Source organism: Chrysochloris asiatica, unplaced genomic scaffold (genome assembly GCF_000296735.1).
Source record: "Chrysochloris asiatica unplaced genomic scaffold, ChrAsi1.0 scaffold00194, whole genome shotgun sequence".
NCBI classification, from domain to species: Eukaryota; Metazoa; Chordata; class Mammalia; order Afrosoricida; family Chrysochloridae; genus Chrysochloris; species Chrysochloris asiatica.
The window spans coordinates 1,735,615-1,762,597 of record NW_006408712.1 but is presented as its reverse complement, the minus strand read 5'-3'; the positions used below and the strand labels follow the sequence as shown (position 1 = coordinate 1,762,597).

At 37.9% G+C, this 26,983-nt stretch overlaps 1 protein-coding gene and 1 pseudogene across 2 annotated transcripts in view; both read right to left on the bottom strand.

The window, feature by feature from the left end:
• ATL1 (atlastin GTPase 1) overlaps window positions 1-26,983 on the bottom strand; it is an 82,696-nt gene that overhangs the window by 31,494 nt on the left and 24,219 nt on the right. For both annotated transcript variants that reach the window (XM_006872338.1, XM_006872339.1), the window contains exons 2-6: window positions 25,739-25,986; window positions 19,577-19,711; window positions 19,106-19,210; window positions 16,192-16,242; window positions 14,025-14,081 (exon numbers count right to left, since the gene is read on the bottom strand). In XM_006872338.1, the coding sequence (XP_006872400.1) occupies window positions 14,025-14,081; window positions 16,192-16,242; window positions 19,106-19,210; window positions 19,577-19,711; window positions 25,739-25,986 (596 nt within the window). The remainder of the gene's footprint in view (window positions 1-14,024; window positions 14,082-16,191; window positions 16,243-19,105; window positions 19,211-19,576; window positions 19,712-25,738; window positions 25,987-26,983) is intronic.
• LOC102817574 lies at window positions 6,503-7,039 on the bottom strand (annotated as a pseudogene).

Sequence of the window (26,983 nt, the reverse complement as noted above, 5' to 3'; positions counted from 1 at the left end):
GAAGCTTCCCCTCACCCACTATCTAGTTACCCAGTGATATGGTTCATATCAAAAGTCAGGATAAATGCTTGATTTTCCCACTATATTTACCAGTTTCAAGATAATGAATTAGCTCTCTACCCATTTTCAAGGGTGATCAATTGGGCATTATTTTAAAATATCATTATGACATTATGCTGTTGTTAAGTGCTAAAAAATTGGTTCCAATTTGTAGTGATCCTGTATGGGATTTCTGAGGAACCACTGATCTCAAGGTTCATGCAGACCTTGAGGTTGAATGCTTATCCTACTGCACCACACCAGAACTGTGACATTACAGGTTTAAGTGTATTTGATGAATTTCAGTTCATTACAATGATCATTCTTAATTAAGTTGAAATTGTCCATTACTATCTACTAGGAGCTTCTTCAAGTTGTCTCCTTGGTCTAGTGGATTTGATAAGATGTACAAAGCTCATTTCCTGTTCCAGACCTAGAATCACTCATTTCTTCAAGATGCACTGTTTTCTTTTAGGTATCACAATCTAGGGAGTGCTACTGGTTTATTCATTGTTTCGAGGTCTTTTCAGGAAGATGAATAGAAAGTATCACATGAATTCATAGTGATACTTCCCAATTCAAATCCAGGACAATAAAATTTTCACTTAATACCGCATCTGTGTTTCCTTCTTTCCTTGTTGAGAATGTTGGTTCTTTAAACACAAGGAAAGACTGAATTAGAAGAGCCTCAGAGCAGCAATTATCAATCAATGCTACTATCAACTATTAAAACCATTTCATGGGAACATTAAAGAGGTTCTTGTCTTTCAGTACATGCACTTCCCTTTCTTACTTCCTTTCTTCCATCTTCCTTCGTTGAATAGAGACATGCCATGTGGTGCACACTCTCTTTTAGTTCTTTATCTATTCACTGCTCATGCCCAGTCCTGTACCAATGCCTCGCTAGTCACTTTGACTACTGAAGCTCATGCTTTATTAGATTTCTCATCAAGGGATCAGGGGAAGAATATTCCTTGATTCTTACATGTTGCTAACAGTTTGTACCCTTTATACTTGAAAGTCAGTTTTGCTGGATTCAAAATCCTGGGGTCATATCTTCCTTCCTTGAACAGGATTCTTCCTAGTTTGTGATTATGGACATTTCTTGTTTCACTAAGGAGCCCCCCCCCACACACACACACACTTTGTTTCCCTTTTAATCTGTAGATTCTTAAAAGAAAGAACAGATATTGTGGAGAAGAGAATTAGGAAAAAAATATTATCTACTATCTTTAAGAACTCCTGGTGTGGCACTGTAGGATAAGCATAGGACTGCAAGGTCAGTTTGAACCACAAGGTTGGTGGTTCAAACTCACCAGTCACTCCTGGGAAACCCTATAGAGGGTCTTTATGAGTCGAAACTGAAGCAATGGTACTTAACAACACTATTTTAAAATAGAAGCTAAATCTTATAAACATTTTTATCAAAATAAAATATAACATTCATATTCAGAACACTTCTACATAAAATGCTTGTTCTGAAAAATAAAGAAAATCTAAGAAACAACTTCTACAAAATAGAAGGCTCATGAAATCAGCTATGTGAATTTGGTTATATTTTTCATTTTTCTTGGGAGACTTCCATCTCATTTCTTGGTCTTTTTTACTGGGCATCTTCCCAAGTGGACATAATGAGGACCATGTGTAAAACTGAAGATGAAGTCTCATTTTTTCAAGTTAGCAATCTAGATAGTAACCACAAAATATCAGCATTCAAATTTCCAAGTTTCCTGCCTGATACCCTCATCCTGGGACATGCTGGTACACTGGCTCTCTGACCCCAAACAGTCCTGATCTATAGCATTTGCCAAATGCTCCCTCCATGGCTGATGATGGGATAAAGCAGTTTTCTCAACCCTATCATCTCTTTTCCCTTCATTTCCCAGCCCAAGCAGGCAGACAATGGCCTCTCATTTTCTCCATGAGATCATGCATTTCTCTAGTATTACTTGGAAGTTACAATTATCACAGTTATTTGACCCAGAATGTTTTGTTTCAGAATAGCTGAAATCACTATCAAATAATTTATTCTGCAAATGAACATTCTTATATCATCAAAATAAAATGTGTTTATAAAAATAATTATTATAATTAGGGGGTTCTGGTGGTTCATCAGTTAAGCTTGACTGCTGACAGGTCAGTAGATTAAACTCACCAGATGCACCATGAGAGAAAGACGTGGCAGTGTGAGTCCATAAAAATGTATTGCCTTGGAAGGTGAGGCAGGATGACAGGTGTGGTCACCCACCTGACGGCACCTAACAACAACTTAAAAACCCTATAAAGGATTGCTATGAGTCAAAGCCGACCTGATGACACTTAACAACAACAACAACAGCGTATTATGAAGTCCTGGTACGGTGCTGTAGGGTAAGTACTGGACTGCAAGGCCAGGTTTGAACTGCAAGGTCAGTGGTTCGAACTCATCTGCCACTCTTCAAAAACCCTATACAGGGTCACAATGAGTTGTAACTGACTGGGTGGCAATTAACAACAACAGTAACAATGGGTATGTATGACTCTGAAATTGAAAAACTTAAGAAGTTTCCTGGTTTCTCTAAATACAGGTGCTCTGAGAATCATTTTTAAGACGCCTGGCTCTGAATTTATCACTAAGGCTACAGATACCACAAAAACTCCATCTATTATGTTTAGCCACACAACCTAAATTCTGCCAGCACTGTATTTCAGGGCTCCAATGCCTAAGATAGTCAAAGAAGAACTGGATATTCAGGGTTATAGGAATGGCTTAAAGGAACCAAGGTTATTGCAGCTACTATTTAAGTTTTAAAAAAACAAACACCAAATTCCTTGCCATCAAGTTGATTCCAACCCATAGCAGCCCCATGAGACTTTGCAAGGCTGAGGAGTCCTGGTGTGGTGCTATAGGAGAAGCACAGGACTGCTAACCACAATGTTAGCAGCTGCTCCTTGGAAACCCTATAGAATCACTATGAATCAGAACTGACTTGACAACACTTAAAAATGATGTTTACTAAATAATACTGACAATCTTTTTCCTGCAGAGTGACTGGTGGATTTGAACCATCCGGTTTTTAGTTACCAGCTAAGTACTCAACAGTTGCACCACCAGGGCTTTTCTGTTTTTGTTGTTGTTACATGCTTACTTAGATTACACTGGCTTTCACAGACTGACCTATAAACATACCTCACATGTAAAAATGTATTGGGATCTAAAAAATTAACTCAAGCAAATCTTGAGATTAGTAAATTGGGGAATGTTTTCATTTCTTTTTATATTATATAATTAGAGGGCATAAATGGTTAAATAATAAACTCCCAGCCTAGTAGCTAAAAAGCACATTTAGTGGTCTAACACAGAGGTCTCACAGAGTCCATATTCCAGCATGATGGGGAATCTACTTTCCCATAGACCCAATAACAAACATATTGCTATCTCCACATAAAAGAACAAAAGACACCCTCTTCACCTCCATAGTCCAGAAGAACTGAGAAGAGGTGACGGACAAGCATACACAGAGAGAGCTGCAGAGCCACACAAAAGGAAAATGAATGTAACTGACAGCAGACCATGAAGCTAAGAACTCTGCAGCTGGTGGTGGTGGTGGTTATGTGCCGTGGAGTTGGTTCCGACTCATAGCGACCCTGTACGGGGTTTCCGAGGCTGTAAATCTTTACGGGAGCAGAAAGCCTCATCGTTCTCCCGCGGAACAGCTGGTAGTTTTGAACTGCTGACCTTGATATTAACAGCCCAATTCGTATGCTCTCGGCTACCTGTGTATGCTTGTCATTCATCTCTTCTCTGTAGTGGTCAAGAGGGTTTCTCTTGTTCTTTAAAACATTTAAACTGAATTTCGAAAATGTCTTAGAATCTGAAAATTTTACATAATTAGTATTATGGATCCTGACTTAAGGATGTAATCATCCCAATCAGGGCTTTGAACTGGTTCATTCTGGTTTGATCCTTGCTGATAATTTGTGTTCCCTTCCCAGATATACTGAATCAGAATCTACATTTTAACAAGAACCTCAAATGATTCTTATGTATACATAACAATCACCTGGTGATCTATAAGAATCATCTGGGAATCTTGTTAAATTGTACAGTCTCATTCAGTATATCTGGGGTTGTTGTTGTGTTTGTTAAATGATGTCAAGTTGGTTCTGACTCATAGCAACCCTGTATGGAGCTTCAGAGGAGTAGCTGGTGGGTTTGAAATGCTGACCTGTGGTTCACAGTCCAGTACTAATCCACAGTGCCATACCAGGAGTCCAATCTGGGGTAGAAAGGTAAATTCTCAGCTGGGGGTCAAAATGGAAATAAATGGGTTAAAAGCCCTGATTCTAGGAATGCAGATCAAAGTGGGGCCAGGTATGGCTTATATAAATCCAAACAAGCAAGGAAGAAAAATTCAAAGCAGACTAAAATGAAATTTCCCATTACATTTGGCAAGATAGTCTTATCAAGTTCTTAGAGCAAACTGGAAATGACTATACAAAGTCCTAGTAAAATATGCAGTTATTATATACAATCATGCTTAAATTAATGGTAAGTATTATTGTTGTTGTTAAGTGCTATGGAGTGGTTCTGACTCATAGCGACCCTGTATAGAGTTTCCGAGGCTGTAAATCTTTATGGGAGCAGAAAGCCTCATCTTTCTCCCACAGAACAGCTGGTAGTTTCGAACTGCTGACCTTGCAGTTCACAGCCCGCTTCATAACCACTACACTACCAGAGCTCCTTAATGGTAAGTACTGTTGTTGTTAAGTGCCATCGAGTTGGTTCCGACCCATAGCAACCCTGAACAGGGTTTTCCAAGGCTGTAAATCTTTATGGGAGCAGAAAGCCTCATCTTTCTCCTGCGGAGCGGCTGTTAGTTTCGAACTGTTGACCTTGCAGTTCACAGCCCGATTCACAACCACTACACTACCAGAGCTCCTTAGTACTAGTCATCCTCAAATAAACTGTCTGAAGTTCTCAGGTATATACGTTAAAGAACCTAAAGTTATTATCCATAGAATAGATATATCAATGAAGTAGCTCTTGCTTTATTATTATAGTTAAGATTCAGGTGCTCTTGAGTAAACAAAACAAGTGAGGCAGACCCTCATTTAGAGAACATATCACGGAGAAGACTACATCTTAATATGGATTCTATTACTACTGAGCACTCCTGGGCGCTATACAGTGGGCTAATTCAAACTTGCAAGAAACAACTGTTAAACTTTGAGGAAATTTGGAAGTCAGTTGATGTGATGATAGCTTGAAGTCTGACATGGTGGAAGTACTCATATTTATACCAAAGAAATCAGAAAATGCTACACATCTTTAGGAAAAGCACTGGACTGCTAACCTAAAGTCAGCAGTTGAAACCCACGCTCCTTGGAAAGAAACCCTATACAGGGTTGCTATGAGTCAGAACCAACTCGATGGCTGGCTCTTAAACAACAATACATCCTGGGGTGAAGATCCTTACTGCTGATTATGGAAAAATTTCCAACTGTCAGATACTATTAAATTCATTTTAGATACACACTGTTTTCAACTCTGACCAATGCTCTTTTCTTTCAGTATTGCTTTTAAACTGAATTCACGTCACTTTTGATTTTTTTTTTTTTATGTGATTTTTAAGTACATTGACTGATCTTTTTGTTAGCTCTATTACATCTTAATAAGGAGCTCCGGTAACACAGTGGTTACACATCGGGCTGCTAACCTCAAGGTTGGCAGATCGAAACCACCAGCTGTTTCGCAGGAGAAAGATGAGGCTTTATGTTCCCGTAAAGATTTACAGCCTCGGAAACCCTGTGTAGGGTCACTATGAGTCGGAACCGACTCCATGGTACTTAACAACAACAATACTACATCTTAATGGAAATTGGCTTTTGATTTAAGAAACAAATTCATCTATTAATTCCGTGATTTATTTCTTTGGCTAACTGCCCTCACTTTTTTGCTACCTGGGCTAACCCACTAACTAACCCAATGCCCCTGAATCGACTCAGATGCATAATGACCCTATGCAACAGAGTAGAACTTTTTCATAGGGTTTCCAAGGTTGTAAATGTTTTTTCTTAACTGATTTAAATAACATGACATAAAGTCCCATCTTGTTGTTATTGTTAAGTGCTGTCCAGTCCATTCTGACTCATAGCAATCCTGTATAGGGCTTCTAGGGAGTAGCTGGGGAGCTTGAACCACTGACCTTATGGTTCAAACTGACTTTGCAGTCCCACGCATTAACTCATAGAACCATGCCAGGACTCCATAAAGTCCCTAGACTTGTAATAATCATTACACAAATTACAGAAATGAAAAACTGTCTTCTTTTAAAAACACAAATAAGCAAGACATGAAAATAGGCAAGTGTCCATAAAATAAAGGGAAATTAAATTTTTTTTTTTTGCTTTCCATATCATTTGAAGGGAAATTATCATGTTAAACTACATTCAAGTTTATTAAACACATTTTTTAAAAGTATTATAAAATGTGTAACTCATCAGCTTCCAAAGTTTATGTTGCTGTCAAATTTTGCATATAATTGAACTTTCATATCAGCAAACACCTGGGAAAATAAGCACTGGACTGCTAACCACAAGGTTGGTGGTTCATATCCATCAGCCACTTTCTGGGAAACCATATACAGGGTCACTGTGAGTCAGAACTCACTTGATGGCACTTAAAAACACTTACCCACTGAACTTAACACTCTGGATTCTAAGGCATCAATTTCTTCTTACAAATTTTTCTTTGCTTCTTCTAACATTTCTTGTGTTTCCTCTTTAGAATGGCTAATGAAAGCACTGACCAATTGATAAAACATTAAACATTCGTCACCGGCCGCATGATGTCATCACAAGTATCTTTCAGATTTTGGAGTTGTTTCTTTTTTACTTCTATTTCTGCCTTTAGGTCTGTGATTCTGCTCATGTTCCGTACTAATTTGTTCATCTTTCGTTGGTCTTCAAAAAGAACACTGATATCTTCTGCAGCTCTCGTCTTTATGGTGGCCGCCATCTTGGGACTCAAGGCTGTAAATCTTTATGGCAGCTGACAACCTCCTCTTTCTCCAAAACTAGGCAAGATCCTTCTTAATTACTAATCATTTGACTCTGCTTCAGAGTTAAGAATGCTTCTATTTTAAACTTGCTGAATTTAATTTAGCTTTAGTTCAAAATCATTGTGATTATATTTTTATTATCCTTCTCCTTACTTTCCCAGGCAATGTTCAAAATGTTCTTATAATTTTACCCAAATGAATAAAGCTGTTCTCAGATAAAAAGAATAGAAGAGCTGACCTACTACCAAAGTTTCATGACTTCAATAAGATTTCATTAAAAGGTACTTGACTTTGGAATTGGTTTTTTCTCTGTGTCTTTTGACTATTTTAATTACATTAAGTTTAATTTTAATTTTGAGCTATTAAATTACATTTAATGTTTAAACAAAAAATCCACATCAGTGCCAGAGAGTCGATACTGACTCAGAGTGACTCTGTATAGGGGGGTTCCCAAGGCTGTAAATCTTAGTTGTTGTTAAGTGACGTCAAGTTGGTTCCAACTCATTGCAACCCTGTATAGGATTTCTGAGGAGCAGCTGGTGGGTTTGAACTGCTAACCTTATAGTTTGCAGTCCAGTGCTGACCCTACAGTGCCACAATAGGAATCCATGCAAAGAAAGTCTCATCTTTCTTCAGCAAAGTGACTGGTAAATTAGAACTGCCAACCTTGCAGTTAGCAGTTCAGTGCTTATCCTTTAGCACCATTAAAACTCCTTTTAAATGTTTTCTGGTCTGAGTAAATTTCCATTTTAGCTTTAAATTTTATGAGTTCTAATCTTTTTAATTTTGAATTTGTCTTCTTTAATCTCAAATATTATTAAATGATTTTAGATGTCACTTTTACCACTTAGCAAGTTCCTCATGTTGATTTCATATATATAGATCTTGTCTAAATCCAAACCTGTTTCAGAGTTGCTATTGATTCATTAGCGTAGTGGTTATGAATCGGGCTGCTAACCTCAAGGTCAGCAGTTCGAAACTACAAGCTGTTCCGTAGGAGAAAGATGAGGCTTTCTGCTCCCATAAAGATTTACCGCCTCAGACACCCTGTACAGGGTCGCTATGAGTCGGAATTGACTCCACGGCACATAACAACAACAATTGATTCATTCAGTTAAAAAACTGTACTTCACTGATATTTCAGAATGCCAACAATTTACCAACAAGTCCTGGTGTGGTGCTGTAGTATAAGCACTGACCTGGTAGCCACAAGGTTGATGGGTCAAACCCACCAGCTCCTCCTTGGAAACATTATACAGGGTCACTATAAGTCAGAACTGGCTTGATGACACGGCACTTAACAACAATGATCTTAAAGTTTGTTTCCATTGTTTGCTGAAAAGCTCTTTGATATATATACAGGAGCTCTGGTAGCGTAATGGTTACGAATCGGGCTGCGAACGTTAAGGTCAGCGGTTCGAAACTACCAGCCGCTCCGCAGGAGAAAGATGAGGCTTTCTACTCCCGTAAAGATTTACACCCTCGGAAACCCTGTACAGGGTCGCTATGAGTCGGAACCGACTCAGTGGCACTTAACAACAACTATATATATTTATATTTAAAGGCAGTAACTATTTTTATTTTTCATCAGAGCATAGGTACAGACAAAGACAAGCATCTGACTGAATGATGTTAGATATAAACTGTACCTAATTGTTCTGATTTATGTACAAATTCAACTTAAAGAGAGATTTAGGAACAGAAGCAATTTATCCAGGGACTGCATGTAGTCTCTTTTGGTGTTAGTGTATCTGGTGAAATATAAGGAGCAGTGACATCTGCTGGTACAAGACCTGAAGTTCTTTTCCAGAATTTACAGTGGCGTTCCCCAGTCTGTACCAATGGAGTCTCAAATAACAAGTTCAGAGATGAGGAAAAACCAAAGCAATGCCCTAATTATCATACAGTACTTTAACAAGATCTGAACTTCAATCTCACCAATGATTTGTTTTAAATGACAGAAGAATCTAGTAGCTATTTTCCATCCCTTTATATTCAAATGAAGACTTTTTATGTTTTAATATGACTCATAAATAGCATGAGGAACCTGGTGGCATAGTGGTTAAGTGCTTGGCTGCTAACTAGTAGGTTGGCAGTTTGAACCCACCTACCGCTCCCTGGGAGAACAGGTGGCATTCTATTGCTATAAATATTTACAAGCTTGGAAATCTTGTTGGGGCAGTTCTAGTTTGTCCTATAGAGTTGCTATAAGTCAGAATTTACTTGACAGCAGTGGGCTTGGTTTTGGGGCTTGATATAAATAGCATAAAGTGGAATTTTAAACTTTTACACAAACTAACGCTCTCTTTTAATTGATCATTTTAATTTAAATAGTTCTTGCTCACATTTGAAAGGTGAACAATGAAAAAAGAAGACAGAATATTAAATATACTATGCACTTCCAGAAAAATGAATGCATCAGTCTTAAGAAGAATACAATCAGAGTCCTCACTGGATGTGAGGAAGGCAAGACTTTTGCTCATTTTTCTTGGAAGCATCAGCAGGAAACATCAATCAATAGAAAAGAATACCACATTTGGTAGCAGGTCAATGAAAAGGAAGGAAACCCTCAAAGAGATGGACTGACACAACAGCCACAACAATGGAACCAACCAGCAACTATCCTGAAGATGGTGTTCTGTTTGTTACACAGAAGTCATGAGTTGCAATTAACTTGATGGCAACTAACATGTTTCTGAAGTCATTGATACATTTGAACTTACTTTGCCGACTTTTTCTGTGATTTGTGTGTGTGTGACTCTTTCTTGCTGCTGCTGCCTTTTCCCCCTCTTTATCTGCCTTGGATTGACTAAGGTACTTGTTTGTTCTTTTTAAAATTCTATTTCCCCTCTCTATTGCTCTGGATGGAGTCTTGGTATGGCACTGTGGGTTAATGTGCTGGACTGCAAAGTTAGTGTGAACTGCAAGGCCGGGAGTTCAGGCTCACCAGCCGCTCCTTGGAAACCCTATACAGGATCGCCATGGATAGAAACCATCTTGACGACACCTAACAACAACAGTACTTGCTCTGGATATTAAATAAATTAGAATCATGGTGTGGTACTATAGGATAAGCACCAGACTGCTAATCTGAAAGTCAGCAGTTCAAACCCACCAACTGCTCCCCAGAAACCCTATACAGGATCCCTATGATTTGGAACCTACTCAATGGCTCTTAATAACAACAATTATTCTAGTGGTACCCTTTGAAATGTTAACAATCACATGTAATTTTTTTTAAAGTCTAGTTAATTTTAACAAGAAGCTCTGGTAGCACAGTGGTTACTAATTGGGCTGCTAATCTCACAGTCAGCAGTTCGAAACTACTGGCTGTTCTGTGAGAGAAAGATGAGGCTTTCTGCTCTCATAAAGATTTACAGCCTCGGAAACCCTGTACAGGTTCGCTATGAGTTGGAACCAACTCCACGGCACACAACAACAATAACAACAAGAAGTTAATTTTAACACTCCACCTGATAGGTGGAAGGACCAAAACTTGGGTGGTAATTTTGTTCAGTATTTTTTAAATCACTTTAAATTAGAAATTATTATTTAATATATTTTGTTGTTAAGTGCTGTCAAGTCAGTTCCTACTCACAGCAACCTTATTTAGGGTTTACAAGGAGCAGCTGGTGGGTTTGAATGACCATCCTGTGGTTAGCAGACCAGTGCTTATTCTACAGTGCCACACCAGGAGTCCATTTAACATATTGTTGTTTAGTGCCTTGGAGTCAGTTTGGACTCATAGAGATCCTGTATAGCGTTTCCAGGGAATAGCTGGTGGGCTTGAACTTTGCAGTTCAAATGACTTTGCAGTCTGACGTATTAACCCACAGCACCACTCCAGGACTCCTTATATTAAGTAATTCTAATAACTATAATCTGTCACTCTTAAGGACCTGCTTCTGTTTTCTTTAGGTTTTTATTCACTTAGCCCAATCTCTTCATGTACGTGACTATTTTTAACAGTTTGCTGAAAACAGCTGCAGAACTACTGTAGAAATCATTTAAGTGCCAGCATGATTTTACCTTCTGTTAAAAAGGACATACATAGGCTTCTCTTAGGAGCTTGAGTGCACCACTAGTTCTTGAAACCTGTAACTGATAATACACTGGGATCATTTTAATGAAATTTCAGGAAATAGTATGATTCAAAGCTGAGCTACCATTCGTGCAAGGGATTTGTATTTCCAGTTTGTTTTTTTCCCCCCTAGGGCACAGCCCTTTGGGGCCTCCAACCAAAGCAAAATGAATTATCCAGGGACATTCCCTAGTTGCATGACTTGGACTCCATTCTCTACCCCTTAAGGCCCCAGTAAACTGTCCAAAGTACTAACCATCTTCTCTCTCCAGAGTTGGACAATACTCTATACAAATAAATAGTGGCCCCAAACTCTGAGGTCACTTCCCTGGACCTCCATCTTTCTATGAATCTCAACAAGTTTCTACTATCTTGCTAACGCTTTTACATCTTGTTAAGAGCCGTTGAACTGATTTAGACTCATAGCAACCCTGTATAGGGTTTCCAAGTATTGGCTGGTGAGTTTGAACCACTGACCTTATGGTTCAAACTGACCTTGTGGTCCAGTGCCTTATCCCACAGTGCCACACCAGGACTTCAACTCTTATATTGTTGTTGTTGTTAAGTGCTGTCAAGTTGATTCCAACCCATAATGACCCTGTATAGGGTTTCTAAGGAGCAGCTGGTGAGCTTGAACCACCGACCTTATAGTTCAAAAGACTTTGCAGTGTGATGCATTAACCCACAGTGTCACACCAGGACTCCTCGACTCTTATATAGTCAAATAAATTTTTAATTTTCTGTAAAGGTTTTCTGAGTGTTATCAGAAAGAAGGCTAATCCAAATTACCTAATCACTGTAGGACAAGCACTCGACTTCAAGGTTGGTTTGAACCACAGAGTCAAGTTCAAATACAACAGCCACTCCTTGAAAACCCTCAGAATAACTATGAGTCAGAAACAACTCAATGACACTTACCAACAACAATGTTACTGAAAGTATTAAATACTTTTTCCTTATTAACAATATCTAACATGCACCTTTGACGGCCAGTCTCCAAGAGAACCTTCACGATCCCTGACTCCTGATATTTACATTTTTGTTTAGTCCACCTCCCACATTATGCCAGGGTAGGCCTGTATGATAGATCAAGTTCTTATTATAGTCACAGTAGAAGTGATGTGACAATTCCAAGACTGAAAAATGCTGCAGCTTCTCTTGGTTGCTCTCTCGTAACTGGATCATTTGTAACTGGAAGTCAGGAGCAGCCCTATAAAGAAGCCCATGTGGTGAAGAAACAGTGCTGTAGGACAAGCATGACTGCTAACCGCAAGTTCAGAGGTTCAAACTCACCAGCTGCTCCTCAGAAACCCTATACAGTGTCACTATTAGTCAGAACTGCTCAACGACACTTAACAATAACCACCACCAGACATGGGAGTAGATTTAGAAGCATATTCTCCAATTCCAGTCAAGTTTCCAGAGAAAGTACCATGGAAAATAGCTTGATTGCTACCTCACAAGAGACTCTGAGGCCAAACCATCCTGATTACGTCACTTCCAGGCCCTTAAAACTGTGTAAGATAATAAAGGCTTGTGGCTGGGGGGTAATTTGTATGGAGCAATAGACTATATAATAATACAATGAATATGTTGTTGTTGTTGCTGTTGTTAGTGCTGTGGAGCCGATTGCAACTCATAGTGACCCTGTACAGAGGTTTCCAAGGAGCAGCTGGTGGTCTTGATCTTGTGGCTTCTAGCCCAGTGCTTAGCCTACAGCACCACACCAGGTGTTCATCATGATTATTGTTGTTAAGTGCCATGGAGTTGGTTCTAACTCACAGGGCCCTACATAGGGTTTCTGAGGAGCGGCTGGTGGTTCAAACTGACCTTGTGGTCCAGTGTTATTACGTATTTCCTAATCCATTGATTATATTTTGTCCTTTATTAAGTGTTCTGCAAAAATTAAGTTTTCCTGTAAACTCACATTGTGCTAGGGGAATGAGCCAACTTAGCTGTTGATACATACTTGGGTTGTTGTTAGGTGTCACTGAGTTGGTTCCGACTCATAGTGACCCTGTAATAAGGGTTCTGAGGAGCAGCTTGTGGATATTAATTGCCAACCCTGCAGTCAGCAATATACCTAAGAGGAGGAGCAAATTCAAGGGCCTTTCTTGAGCACCCACTGATAAGCTTAGGCAGTGGGAATCATGCCTCAGGTGGTCAGTCTTTGGTGTTTAAATTTGTTTGAGGTGTTTCAATCTGTTTAAGGTACTATTGTAAAGGGCTTTTTGACTTAGCTATAATTTTCTTATCCATGGAAGATAAAGAAGGGTAGGGGCAGAAGGGAGCATTAAGGACCAGATGGGCTATTTAAATGACTCAGTCCCAGTTTAGATGGTGCCCTGATGTTCTTTGGCTGCCCCCAGCAGGAACTGAGCTGGTTGAAGTGTTTCCGACGCTCTACAGCAGTAGAGAAGTACATGCAAGTCAATGTGTAAGAGAAAATGGCACCACTGTAAAGCTCTACTTCACCCAATATCCTGTCTCTGGAACTCACCTGACTTTTGCTGTGACTAGCAATCACTTTCTATTTTCCCAGAAGTCTTGTCTGGTTGATTGTTTTTAGCTTTTATGTCTGACAAATATGTCAGTTTTCTTCTGGACTCTATGAGAACTCCAGGATTGAGTTCAGGAAGGAAAGCTGATAACTTTCACAGGCACCAAAATGTCTTATTGTCTTTTCATTTTCCTATTTCTATGTCCTCCTTTCATCAAATAAGTATTCAATAATGGAAATTGAATAAAATAAAGAAAAAGAGAAAGAAATATGGCTCTCTCAACTAATTAATACAAGTATGCCTGGTTATAGTGTTCAGGAAAATCTAACAAAAAGTTCCAATCATTTTAACCCTACTCACTTGAAATGGCTTCAGGAATGTTTCCTCCATTGCCAGTCTGCCATACTCAGTGAAAAGCTAGAAGGCAAATCATACCCACACATACACACACATATACAACAACAAAAACAACAAAAAGAAAACTTCAGTATCTTCAAAGTTTTACTTCTTGGCTTTCTTCTGTTCATTTTTCCCCCTAGCTGAAACAGAATACTATATTATTAAGATTACAACAACCACTTTAAGGAAGTAATTATTGTACAGATATAGCAGAGCTATTGTAATTAAGATATTTAAAAAGTTAAAGACAAAGTACATTTTTAAAAAATTAAGTTCTATTTTAAAGGTAATACTTTTTATATCTAGAACATGGGACACATTTTTCTTGGGGAAGTGAGTAAGAAGGAAGAACATGCTAAATGACCTTTCAAATCAGAACTGGCATTGATTAGACTAGAAATCCATAAATTATGTAAGATACATTTTATAAACGTTTCCTGAAAACATTTAATGACATGGTGACCTGGGTAATTACAAAAACATATAGGCATTTGGCTTAAAAAGTGGAAAATCCAATACACTGCCTTCTCTTACTTTTTATTGCTCCTAACTGACATCACAAGGCATCATGATTTGAGTTTTTATAGTGCCAGAAATGTAAGGTTTTAGAGAACATAAACCTGAGAGAGTGACTGGCTTCTGCTGAAAAGTTTTACCCAGACTGGTCAAGTGGGTTTCCTTATCTGTCCACAGGAAATGCCACCAGAGTAACAACCCTCAGTGTTACAGTTCAGAACTGGGGAAGAACACTGGCAAGAGGATTAACACACTTTGCTCATTTAGGATACTCCCACATAGCCACATCTCCACTCTGATAGGAATTATGGGAGTTTAGATGGAAAATAGTAAGACTCATTACTAATCATCTGATCAGAGTGACAAAATGAAAAACCTGAACAGCATGTTTAAAATCCATCTAGTCCTGGGAATAGAGAGACATTCCCATTAGGGTCATTTTGTAACATAACTTGAATTCATAATCTTTTCTGAAGGAAAGTTAAGGTGTTGTCATTTACAGGACAATTTTTTTAAATGATCTCAAAAAAAGATGGTTTAATATTAAAGTTCATAAATTTGCCCTTTTATGGAAACCCCTAGATTGGTATCAAAATAGTGTTATGCCATTAGTCCTTATTATGAGAAATGTTTAAGTATTCAGTATAATGTCTACTTGTCATAAATGATGAGTATAACACCTTGGAAATATAATGAAGAACAATGCTCAATATAAATCCCAAGTCACAGATTACTACCCAACCCTTATCCTGCTCCGTTATTCGCTGTTATCTGTTAGACTTGCACATTTTGCTACATGTCAAGATTTGCTGATTACAAGAAAATAACATATTGTGAGTAAAATTTTCTATAAAATATATGGAAATAAACTATCATAGAATTAATAAGTTTTACAAAGTAACCAAGAATAACATAAATTGAAAGAGAGCAAAGATTGTTATAGAGATGTGATCTATACAAAATATTGAATCCTTTACTTCTTTAAATGATGCGTGGAGAGTGGAAGAAGCACTGAGCCCAGTCAGATGACCCAGGTTTTTGTCACCATACTATCATTAACTAGCTGTAGGAGTTTTGCCATGTCATTTATTTCTTTCTGCCTTAGTTTGCTCATCTATAAATGTAAAGAAACAATGATGTGGCCTCTGAGAGCTAACGTAGAATTCTATGAGATATCTCATGGTTTATAACTATAAAGTGATCCACAGGGGGAAAAAATCTGACATGGTACCATTATTAACAGATGATTAATATCACACTAGCAATTATTATATCCCTGGTAGTAAGTCTTCAAAGTCATATTTTGGGTCATTTTTTAACCATACATTTTTTTCTGCATTCTAATTTGTCACATATTTTCACATTCACAGCGTTGGTAGCAAACAGGTTTAAAGAAGCAAAGGAATTTGAAAACTGAATGAGAAAGAACATATCCATACAAGGTCAGAACACAAAGTCTGGAAATAGGACAGGCCTTCTTGTTAGAGGTGTTTTCTGAATTGTTAGGGTTCTCAGAGTAGAAGATGGCACAACAAAACTCCGAAACTCTGATATATGTGCCTCCAAAATTACCAGATAAACAGAAAAAGAATATCAATGTAAACACCATTACCTGGAGGTGCTGGAGATCATCCTCCTGGACATTCTGTGACAAGTTATACACCTTAATTAAGAAAGAAAATCAAAATGAGGAAATAGGTAACATCATTCTAGGCACTTATTTTGTCATTCTCTATTTTTCTAAATAAGGAGCTCTGGTAGCGTAGTGGTTACAAATCGGGCTGCGAACCACAAGGTCAGCAGTTCGAAACTACCAGCTGCTCTGTGTGAGAAAGATGAGGCTTTCTACTCCCGTAAAGATTTACAGCCTCGGCAACTCTGTTCAGGGTCGCTATGGGTCGGAACCAACTCTACGACACTTAACAACAACAACAATTTTTCTAACTATTACCACAAAATCAAAACCTTACATGCATTCTTATGTAATGCTATTTATAAGATCCTGGCAGAGGATTTTATAAATGTTCAAAAAAATTTAATGATCAAAAAATGTTCCAGACACATAATAACTCCCAACTCTGGAGACAGAATATTAAAATTATTGTATCAACCTAATTTAACAATTTGTCAATAAAATGACCATTCTTCCAGGCATACCAAAATGAAAACATGAACAACTCACATGAAAAGTTTTGTTTTGAAAAGTTAAGTTGACTGTTTCACAATCAATTATTAATGTCTGGAGAATGTTCCAAGGAGCTCTAGTGATACACTGGTTAAAGTGCTCATCTGCTAACCAACAGGTCAGTAGTTTGAACCTGCAGGAGACTGTGGCACTCTGTTTCAGTGGAAGATTTACAGCTTTGGGAATCCTATGGATAGCTGCAGGTCTCTGTTCTAAAGGCTCACTGTGAGTCAGAGTTGACGCGATAGCAGTGGGTTTGGTTTTTAGTTTACAGAATGTTTCCTAATAATGGAAGTTGTGTTTTGACTTTTATGTTTACATCCTTACATATATGTGTTATTGCTTTATGAGATTACATCATAAAAGTGACATTGGTTTTTGAGAGGGATAAATATTGGTAAATTCAAAGAAAAGTGAAGGATGCATTTATGTTTACATAGTGAATAAACAGCATACTTATTTAAATAAATTATTTCTCATATAATAAAAATCATTACTGTTATTGTTGTTATGTGCCATGGAGTCGGTTCCGACTCATAGCAACCCTGTACAGGGTTTCCGAGGCTGTAAGTCTTTACGGGAGCAGAAAGCCTCCTCTTTCTCCCGCGGAACAGCTGGTAGTTTCGAACTGCTGACCCTGAGGTTAACAGCCTGATTCATAACCACTACACTACCATAGCTCATTACTAGGGACTTAAATTTTCAATGAAAATATTCAATGACTTTAGATCAAATATAAAAAATAATAAATGTTTTACAGGCAAAGTCTATCTGGTTTAATTATCATGCATACGGGCCTTGTCCTATTGATTATAAACAAATTAGATACTAAGTCCGTATTCAAAAGGATCATTCACTTAAGAAGGATAATTTTTGTTGTTGTTTTTAAAGAAGGATAGTTTTTAAAGGTTAGTGAATCATAGGTTATAACCAACCATGACTTATACTTTAGTATAAGTCCTTTAGAAAAAAAAAATCAGTCTTTCTTTTCTCCTCTGTCCTATGACTCTGAAGCCTATGATGCCCTCATTACTGGTTCAATAGCTCTAATCTCTATTTGCTTATCTCCATTTCATAATTTCACCCTGGTCTTCCATCCTGACTTTGCTTTATTGTTGTTGTTAAGTGCCACTGAGTCTTTTCCGACTCATCGTTGATTGTGTATAGGGGTTTTGAGGAGAGTTGGAACCATCAACCTTGTGGTTAGCAGTCTAGCGCTCATCCTAGAACACAGCGTACCAGCACCATGCTTTAGATGTCTTTGAAGCTCCCTTATCTTTCATATGGATCTGCTGTGTGTTCTCTCCATTGAAGAGAAAATATATAAAAATGGCCTTAAAGTCTTCTATGCTATGTATTCTGTGCTTATAGTAAAAGTCTCTAGGGTCTTTCAGGACAATTTTGAAAGGCTACAATAACCTCAAAAACAACACTTACAAAATGGCTGAGAAGCAAAAAAGAAAAGGAAGATTTTAAAAATTACATAAAAATATTTATTTTCTCTAAAATGAGTTGGCTTCAAGAAGTACTAGGAAAGCTTCCATTATCTTTTAATTCCATTTTCCCACAAACAGTTTGAAGCCGCGTCATACATACTAAAATGTTTCAAAACACTATGAACATACCTAAGTGTTTTTACATTTAGAAATTTTCTACTGGCACTGTAGAGCAAACTTTTATTTATAAATCGTACTTCATTAAGCATAATTTATAATCGGTAAGGAGTCCTGGTGTGGCGCTGTAGGATAACTACTCAACTGTAAGGGTCAGTGGCTCAAACTCACCAGCCACTCTTTGAAAACCCCTTACTAGGTTGCTATGCGTCGGAACCAACTTGTCGGCATTTAACAAATAATAAAAACAGGTAAGGAATCCTGGTATGGCACTATAGGATCCAGTACTGGACTGCTAACCACAAGGTCAGCAGTTCAAATCCACTGGCCACTCCTCAGAAACCCAATACAGGGTTGCTGTACGTCGGAACCAACTTGACAGTAAAAAACAACAAAGGCAACATAACAAGTATTACTAATGATATTTGCATATAAGATTTAATATAATTAAGTTTATTGTAGGCCTTGAACAGAAAAAATATCATCGGTAAGACAATATAACTTTCTAACTAAAGTAAGTAATTTGAAAGCTGATCAATAATTAGATTATAGTAACAGGAAAAATGCTACTCGTACAGAAACTGCAAGAACGATCATGCCAATTGAGTCATCAATAATATATATGATTTACCATGTTTGTTGTTTGTCCCAATTATCACATGAAACACACATAGTTATAATTTTTATCTTTAAAAAAATTCATCAAAATGAATTTTTTTATTCCATACCTGTATTGAGCTGATCATTGTGCTAAGGGCAAACACTGTGGCCGAATCTCTCAAAGTTGACTGACTGTCAAAGGTTCCCTGAGTATCCATCAGTAACACTGCAATCTACAGGCAAGTAAAGTATATTATTGACAGACAAGGCATTAAGATTACCACAGGATAGTGCCATAAGGACTAAAACAAACTATTTGTTATAGCTTGAACACTTAATAATTTCTTATGTGTGCCATAAGTGTCACAAAAAATCAAATTACTAATCAGCTGCTGATTTCTGTAATGATTAGTTTTCACCAGCAATCCAACATAACAGAAACAAACTATAGACACTAGCTTACTGATCTACTGTTCTATGTTGTCACAATTTTAGCCTTGTTACTAGAAGAGGTTTTAAGGAGCATTTACAAGAGTCTTGAGAAAATGGCAATCATTGCAAGTGAAAACTTAATTTCATTTAAGAAGTTAGCATCATACCTTTTTACCATCAGGCTTATTAATAAGGAAGACTTCACTCCATATCTGGATGCCCGTGGTCTCTCGTTCAGACCCACCTCGCCATGAAAAACCGGTCAATGGTTCATTGTAATCTCCAACCCAATCAATTGATTCCTGTAATAATTTACTGAATTATTAAATTAATACAGTCTATGATGTGGAACTAGATATGTGTGTATAATTTTGCCATTCACCCATTCCAATTCTCATCCTGCTCCCACTCTAGTCAAAAGGAAACAACATATGCACATCTTTTGCACTGACACAAACACTTGATTTATTCATCCAAAAACTAATTACAGAAGAGCAACCATCTGCCACACTTTGTGTTAGGCCCTGGGCGATAAAGATGAAGCTCTTTATATCCAGACTAGAGGAAACTCACAGTCTCACGGGGAGACAGACATGCTAATAGGCCATTATAAAGCAACATATGTGAATCAAAATAAGAGTGTATGTAAGGCATAATTGGAAACATAAGAAAGGAAATACCTAACTCTTGGTCAGGTAGGACGTCATAGGAGAGGAGGTGTTTGAGCTAAGACTTGATGGATGTTTCGGAATTTTTCAGGTGAGCAAACTGAGGGAGGGCATTCCAGAAAGAAAGAAATCAAAGTATGAAAACACACATTTTGTCATGACACACTCAAATGTTTTGGTATTGTTTAATCAAGATGGGGGCTGGGGTGAAAAGCAGGAGGAAACACTGGATAGATTCAGAAAGGGAGTTAGACTTTATCCTACAGGCACTGGGAGTTATGAAGAAACAGAGATAGAATATCCTCATTGTTGTTCCTGTTAAGCATTGTGTAGTCCCGTCCAACTCACAGTGACCCTGTACAGGGTTTGTGAGGCTTGAAATTGTTGCAGGAACAGAAAGTCCCATCTTTTTCTTATGAAGTGGCTGGTGGGCTTGACACATCATTGAGATTTAAAAAGATCCTTCTGGATATCCAGCAACAAAAGGATAGATAGTAGAAAAGGAGGATAATAGCTAGGAAGAGCAAGAAAGGGGCTGTTACGAAGGTCAAAAACATGATTAAGGATCTAAACCAGGGCCAGGTTAGGGAAGGAGAGAGGGATACTGATACAAGTGGAATTTGGGGAGATAAAGGAAGAAATAATAGCAGTAATGGTCAACTGTAAATAAACTAGAAAAAAAATCAAATAAGATAAGGATTGGAACTTTAGTACCTGGGTCACAGTGACCTTGGTTAATAGTATTGTTGTTATGTGCCACCAAGTCGATTCAGACTCATTGTACCCTGTATAGGGTTTCCAAGGAGTGGCTGGTGGGTTTTAACTGCAGAACTTGTGGTTCAAAATCCTGTATTGATCCTCCACACCAGCAGTCCTGGTTAATAACAGTTACACTTATTTTGAAATTTGGTGGAGAGAATAAGTTTGGAAGGCTTCACTGGATAATCCTCAAATCTAAAACCTCATATAGACCAAAATATAAAAGTCAATTCAGAGGAATTTGGGAATAGACTGGATAAACAAAGTCTATACAGACCTGGTGGAGTGCCATAGGATAAGCATTCAACCTCAAGGTCAGTTTGAACTGCAAGGTTGGCGGTTCAACCTTAGCAGCTGCTCCTTGGAAATCCTATACAGGGTCACTGTGAGTCAGAAGCTACTCGACAGTACTTAACAACAACAACATATAGACTAGTATAGGAATTCTGGTATGGTGCTTTTGGATAAGCACTAGACTGCTAACCACAAGGTTGACATCTCAAACCCATTGGCTGCTGCTTGGAGACGCTATGCAGGGTTATTATGGGTTGGAATCAACTTAAAGATGCTTAGCAACACCTCCAAACTAGTATAGAAGATGTTTTATTTAGCTATGTATTCTGTCTTTTTTATAAAGCACTTTAGGCCCTTACACAAAACTCAGTTTTGCTATCTCATAAACTGGCTCTATTATCTCACACCTAATTAGTCAATCTTATTTCCTCATCATCAGCACATAATTTTTACTCCAGGAAAGAAGATGTACTATCTGCTTAATACATATATCATACTCTTTCCAACTATTATGCCTTTTTCCATATTCCTCTTAACCTAGAATATCCCTCTTCCTCCTTCTCCTGTTGTAAATCTTACATATCTTCAAAATCCTCCTGTATCCTAGAGTCTCTATGAAATTTTCCCTGATAACTCTTACCAATACACATATATTCCTTCCCTCAGCTGCTTCTTCTTCTTCTTCTTTTTTTTCTTTTCTTCAATATTTCATTGGGATTTCGGTGAAAGTTTACAATTTGGTTCCCATTTAACCATTTCTATACAAATTGTTTGGAGTCCTGGTGTGGCCCTGTGGGCTAATGCATTAGACTGCAAAGTCGTTTGAACTGCAAGGTTGGTGATTCAAGCTCAACAGCTGCTCCTTTGAAACCCTATACAGGTTTCAAAGTTTGAAACACTATGGGTGGGAATCGACTCGACAGCACTTAACAACAACAACAACATACATATTGTTCAAGGCGTCCTGGTAGCTCTGTCGGATAAGCACTGGACTGCGAACCACAAGGTTGGCAGTTCAAACCTACCAGTTGTTCCATGGAAGAAAGATGAGTTTTTTTGCTCTTGTAAAGATTCCCAGCCTTGAACACTCTACATAGTGTCACTATGAGTTGAAATCCACTAGATGGCCATGGGTTTGGTTTGGTATACATATTGCTGTTAACTTCTCAGTAACCTTCTCTGAACTTCCAATGTTATCTATGTTCAGAAACACAGGGATTAGCACTTAACGGTGATCTGAATATTTCATATACCTTAGTTCTGTCTCCTTAGCCAGATCGTAAGATGCCTAACTGCAGAATCTGTCTCCTTTGGAATCTGCCACAGTGCAGCATAACAGGACATGTAGAAGATATTCAATAAATACTTAGTAATTAATGTTACAGTTAAAATTAGCCTAATAAAGTTTTTCCTGGAAAAGAGTCTTAGGGCATATACTTTAATGAATACATGGCGATGATTAGGAATTAGTATCATTATAGCATCAACTCAAGTCAATGATCTATCTGAGATACTTATAAAACTCTAAGCCTGAGAAATGATCTGAAAGACAAGGAAGGCATCCATGAAGAGTTACTTTAAAACTAAACCTGTTGCCTTCAAATCAATTCCAACTCAGAGTGACCATAAAGGCAAAGTAGAATTGTTCCATATGACTTCAAAAGTGGTAAATCTTAATGGAAGCAGACTGTCCAGACTGTCACATTTTTCTTCCATCGAAAGGCTGGAGGGTTCAAACCACCAACCCTTTGGTTAGTAGTCAAATGCTTTAACCACTGCCCCACCAGGGCCCTATAGTTATTTTGGTAGATCTGAAATTTATCTTTTTTCAATAACTCAAGCATGCTTTATCCATTTACTCACAAATTATTTATTGATTACTATGAGACCTAGTGTGGAGCTTTAGGATAAGCACTGGAGTGCTAACTGCAAGGTTGGTGGTTCAAACAAACCAGCTGCTCCTTGGAAATCCTATACAGAGTTGCTATGAGTCATAACCAACTTGACAGCACTAAACGAGAATGTTCTACGTGCCATGACAGGTACAGAGTAAACTTTTAGGGTAAACTGTAACGAACATAGATTGTCAAATTTAAAATCTGATTTTGCAGTTCTAACAAATGAACAACAAGTACATACACAGAAATGAAAGTAGTATTTGGTATAAATAAAATCAGCAATACATGCCCTTATGCAAGGAACAGCTACACAAATATTCATGTTTTCTCCTATTTCCTGAATGCTATACTAGGTGATAAAAACAAAAACAAAACAAATATGGTACACTTGAATCTAAGCAAATGTTATTTACCACAGACAACATCACAAGTATTATTGAATACTTCATCTTAATGTTTATATAAATTAAAACTATGAACATGCCTAAAATTATAAATCCAGAAAATGGAAGGTATATTAATTTGCTTATCAATTTTCCCCACCTGTCTTAAGTAGCGCACTAATGCTTTATGTTAGAAATAGAAAATGATGACTTTTAATTGCTTTCAAGCTTGAAATTATCTTGGTAATTCTACTCTTGATTTATTTGAACTGAAGCTATAGAAGGAAGATGGTAAAGTTAACATTGTAAAATTGCTCAAAAATACCTCATCTGTGAAAGAGCCATCCAAGATACACAAAGTATAAACACATAATACAAAGTTTCTTTGGGGAGTGTGTCTATTCTTCCTCAAAATCTATTATTTGCATTAGAACTGCAATGGATAAAAGCAGAGAAAATATACTAGTGTGCTCTCCATTCCCAACCTTCTGTTCCCTAACTCTTATCTCCTATTTATCCTTCTGCTTTTGGTTTATCCTAAAGGAGCTCTGGTAGCGTAGTGGTTACGAACCTTAAGGTCAGCGGTTCGAAACTACCAGCCGCTCCGTAGGAGAAAGATGAGGCTTTCTACTCCTGTAAAGATTTACACCCTCGGAAACCCTGTACAGGGTCGCTATGGGTCGGAACCGACTCGACAGCACTTAACAACAACAACAACATAGTGCTTAAAGTCTCATTTCTGTTTCTCATTTCTGTTGCCTCAGATAATACGACACTGTTAACTGCTTCTGGGAGTGAGGTAAGGGGAAGGACTGACCAGGGTAATGGTACGTTCTATGTATTACTAAGGGTTTGAACTACAAAGGTATATGAATTTGTCAAAATTATATGGATGTACACTCTGGTAGCGTAGTGGTTACGAATCGGGCTGTGAACCGCAAGGTTAGTAGTTCGAAACTACCAGCGGTTCCGCGGCAGAAAGATGAGGCATTCTGCTCCTGTAAAGATTTACAGCCTCGGAAACCCTGTGCAGGGTCGCTATGAGTCGGAACCCACTCCACCAGCACTTAACAACAACAATAACACTTAAGATATTTGCATTTCATTGTTTGTCAAATTTACCTCAAAAGAAAAAACTAAACACTTACAAATAAGAGATGTTGTTAAGTCCTGACAAGTTGTTTCTGACTCATAATGATTGAGGGTTTCTGAGGCTTTTAATCTTTGAGGGAGCAGAAAGCCCTATCTTTCTCCCATGGAGCAGCTGGTAAGCTCAAACCACAGATTCTGTGGATTACAGTCCAGTGTTTATTATATGGAGCCACTGCACTCCCAGATATATATATGTGTGTGTGTGTGTGTGTTGTGTGTGTATGTATTGTTGTTGTTGTTAAGTGCCATTGAGTCGATTCCAACTCTTAGTAACCCTGTGTAGGGTTTTCAAGGAGCAGCTAGTGGGTTTGAACTGCTGACTTTATTATTTGTAGTCCAGTGCTTATCCTATAGAGCTATGCCATGAATGTATATATATATATGCATATATACATGCATGTGTATAGCACTGGACTATGAACCACAAGTTTGGCAGTTTAAACCTACCAGTTGTAGTGTGAGTGTGTGTAGCACTGTGGGTTAATTCACTGGACTGCAAAGTTGCTTTGAACTGTAAGGTCAGCAGTTCAAGCTCACCAACCGCTCCTTGGAAACCCTACACAGGGTCGCTATGAGTCAGAAACAACTCGACGGCACTTAACAACAACCACAATACGTGTGTGTGTGTGTGTGTGTGTGTGTATGACTAGATGGTGATATATGTGATAAAGGAAGACTATTCATGGTAAAATTCAAGATTTTGGATACCCAAATATTCACTGTAAAATTCTTTTACCACTGCCATATGTTGAGAATTTTTATAATAAAATGTTGAAAAATGATTACAATAAAAACTCATAACAGTAGCTATTTGACATTTTAAATATTGCAACATGTAAAGTTCGTATTATATCAATATGCTATGTCTATTTTGACAAGAGTGAACAAATAAGTTATGTTCTAAGGGAAATGCAGCAAAGTGACATGAGAGAAAAGTGGTCTCTCTAGTTTGGTGCCCAAAACACTGAGCTTGAAATGGATAAATTTGTTTGACCTGAAGCTAGAGGTAGGAGATATTAACATTAATACTGTAAAACTGCATTTTTTAAACTGATGTCTACTCATATTTAGGGTACATAGTAATGAAAATAGAACTATTGAACACTACTAAATAAAAAGAAAGTGGCAGAAGCACAGAAAACAACAGAAATCTTTTTAAATACACCTCTACATACCTGGTTGTACATGTACCTCAACATGAAGTCCATCAGAAATGATTTTCCTTTTCGAAAAGCGCCAGCAACAGATACAGCAACAACCTCTTTGTCCCTGACAGCCTCTGAGAGGAGGATCCGATTTAATGCAGTTTCATCTAACTCAAAGGAGTGGTCATCTTTGACAATAAGGACTTGTACTGGTCCTGCCTTTTTCACTGGTTCTTCCTCTTCTGAGCTCCACTCATATGACTTTTCTGAAAACCCACCTGTTGAACAAAGCAGCAACTGGGTACAGCTGGACAGCTCATAATACATAGAAAATATACAGGCATACCTTGTTTTATTGCACGTTGTTATATTGTGCTTAGCACATACTGCATTTCTTTTTTTTTTTTTTTAACAAATTGAAAGTTTAAGGCAACTCTACATCGAGCAAGTCTATTCACATCATTTTCTAGCAGCATGTGCTTACTTCATATTTCTTTGTCTTATTTTGGTAATTCTCATAATTCAAAATTTCACATAAAGCTACATTTTATACTTAGTAGACTATAATATATTTGTAAACATAACTTTTATATGCACTGAGAAACCAAAAAAATTGTGACTCATTTTATTGTGAGATTCACTTTATTGTGGTGGTCTGGAACTAAACCCGTAATAGCTCTGAGGTATGCCTATGTTGTTGTTAAGTGCCATCGAGTCGGTTCCGACCCATAGCGACCCTGTACAGGGTTTCCGAGGGTGTAAATCTTTACGGGAGTAGAAAGCCTAATCTTTCTCCCGCAGAGCGGCTGGTAGTTTCGAACCGCTGACCTTAAGGTTCACAGCTCGATTCGTAACCACTACGCCTATATATACCTCTAAAGTCTCAAATGCCTAGCACAGGAACATAACAGAATTAGAAATGCTCATTTTAATGACATATGTTAATATCATTCATGGAGTCCTGGTATGGCACTGCAGGATAATGCACTGGATTGCATGGTTGGTTTGAACATCAAGGTTGGTGGTTTAAACCCACCAGCCACTTCTTGGAAACCCTACAGAGGGTCGCTATGAGTCGCAACCAACTTGACAGCACTTAACAATAATAACTTGTATCAATGGAAGTTACAGAATATTAAATTGGATGAGGTCAGTTTAATTTTGTTGTTAAGTACTGTTGAGTTGGTTCTGACTCACAGCAACACTGTACTGGGATTTCAAGAAGTGGCTAGTGGGCTTGAACCACCGACCTTACAGTTAGCAGTCCAATGTTTA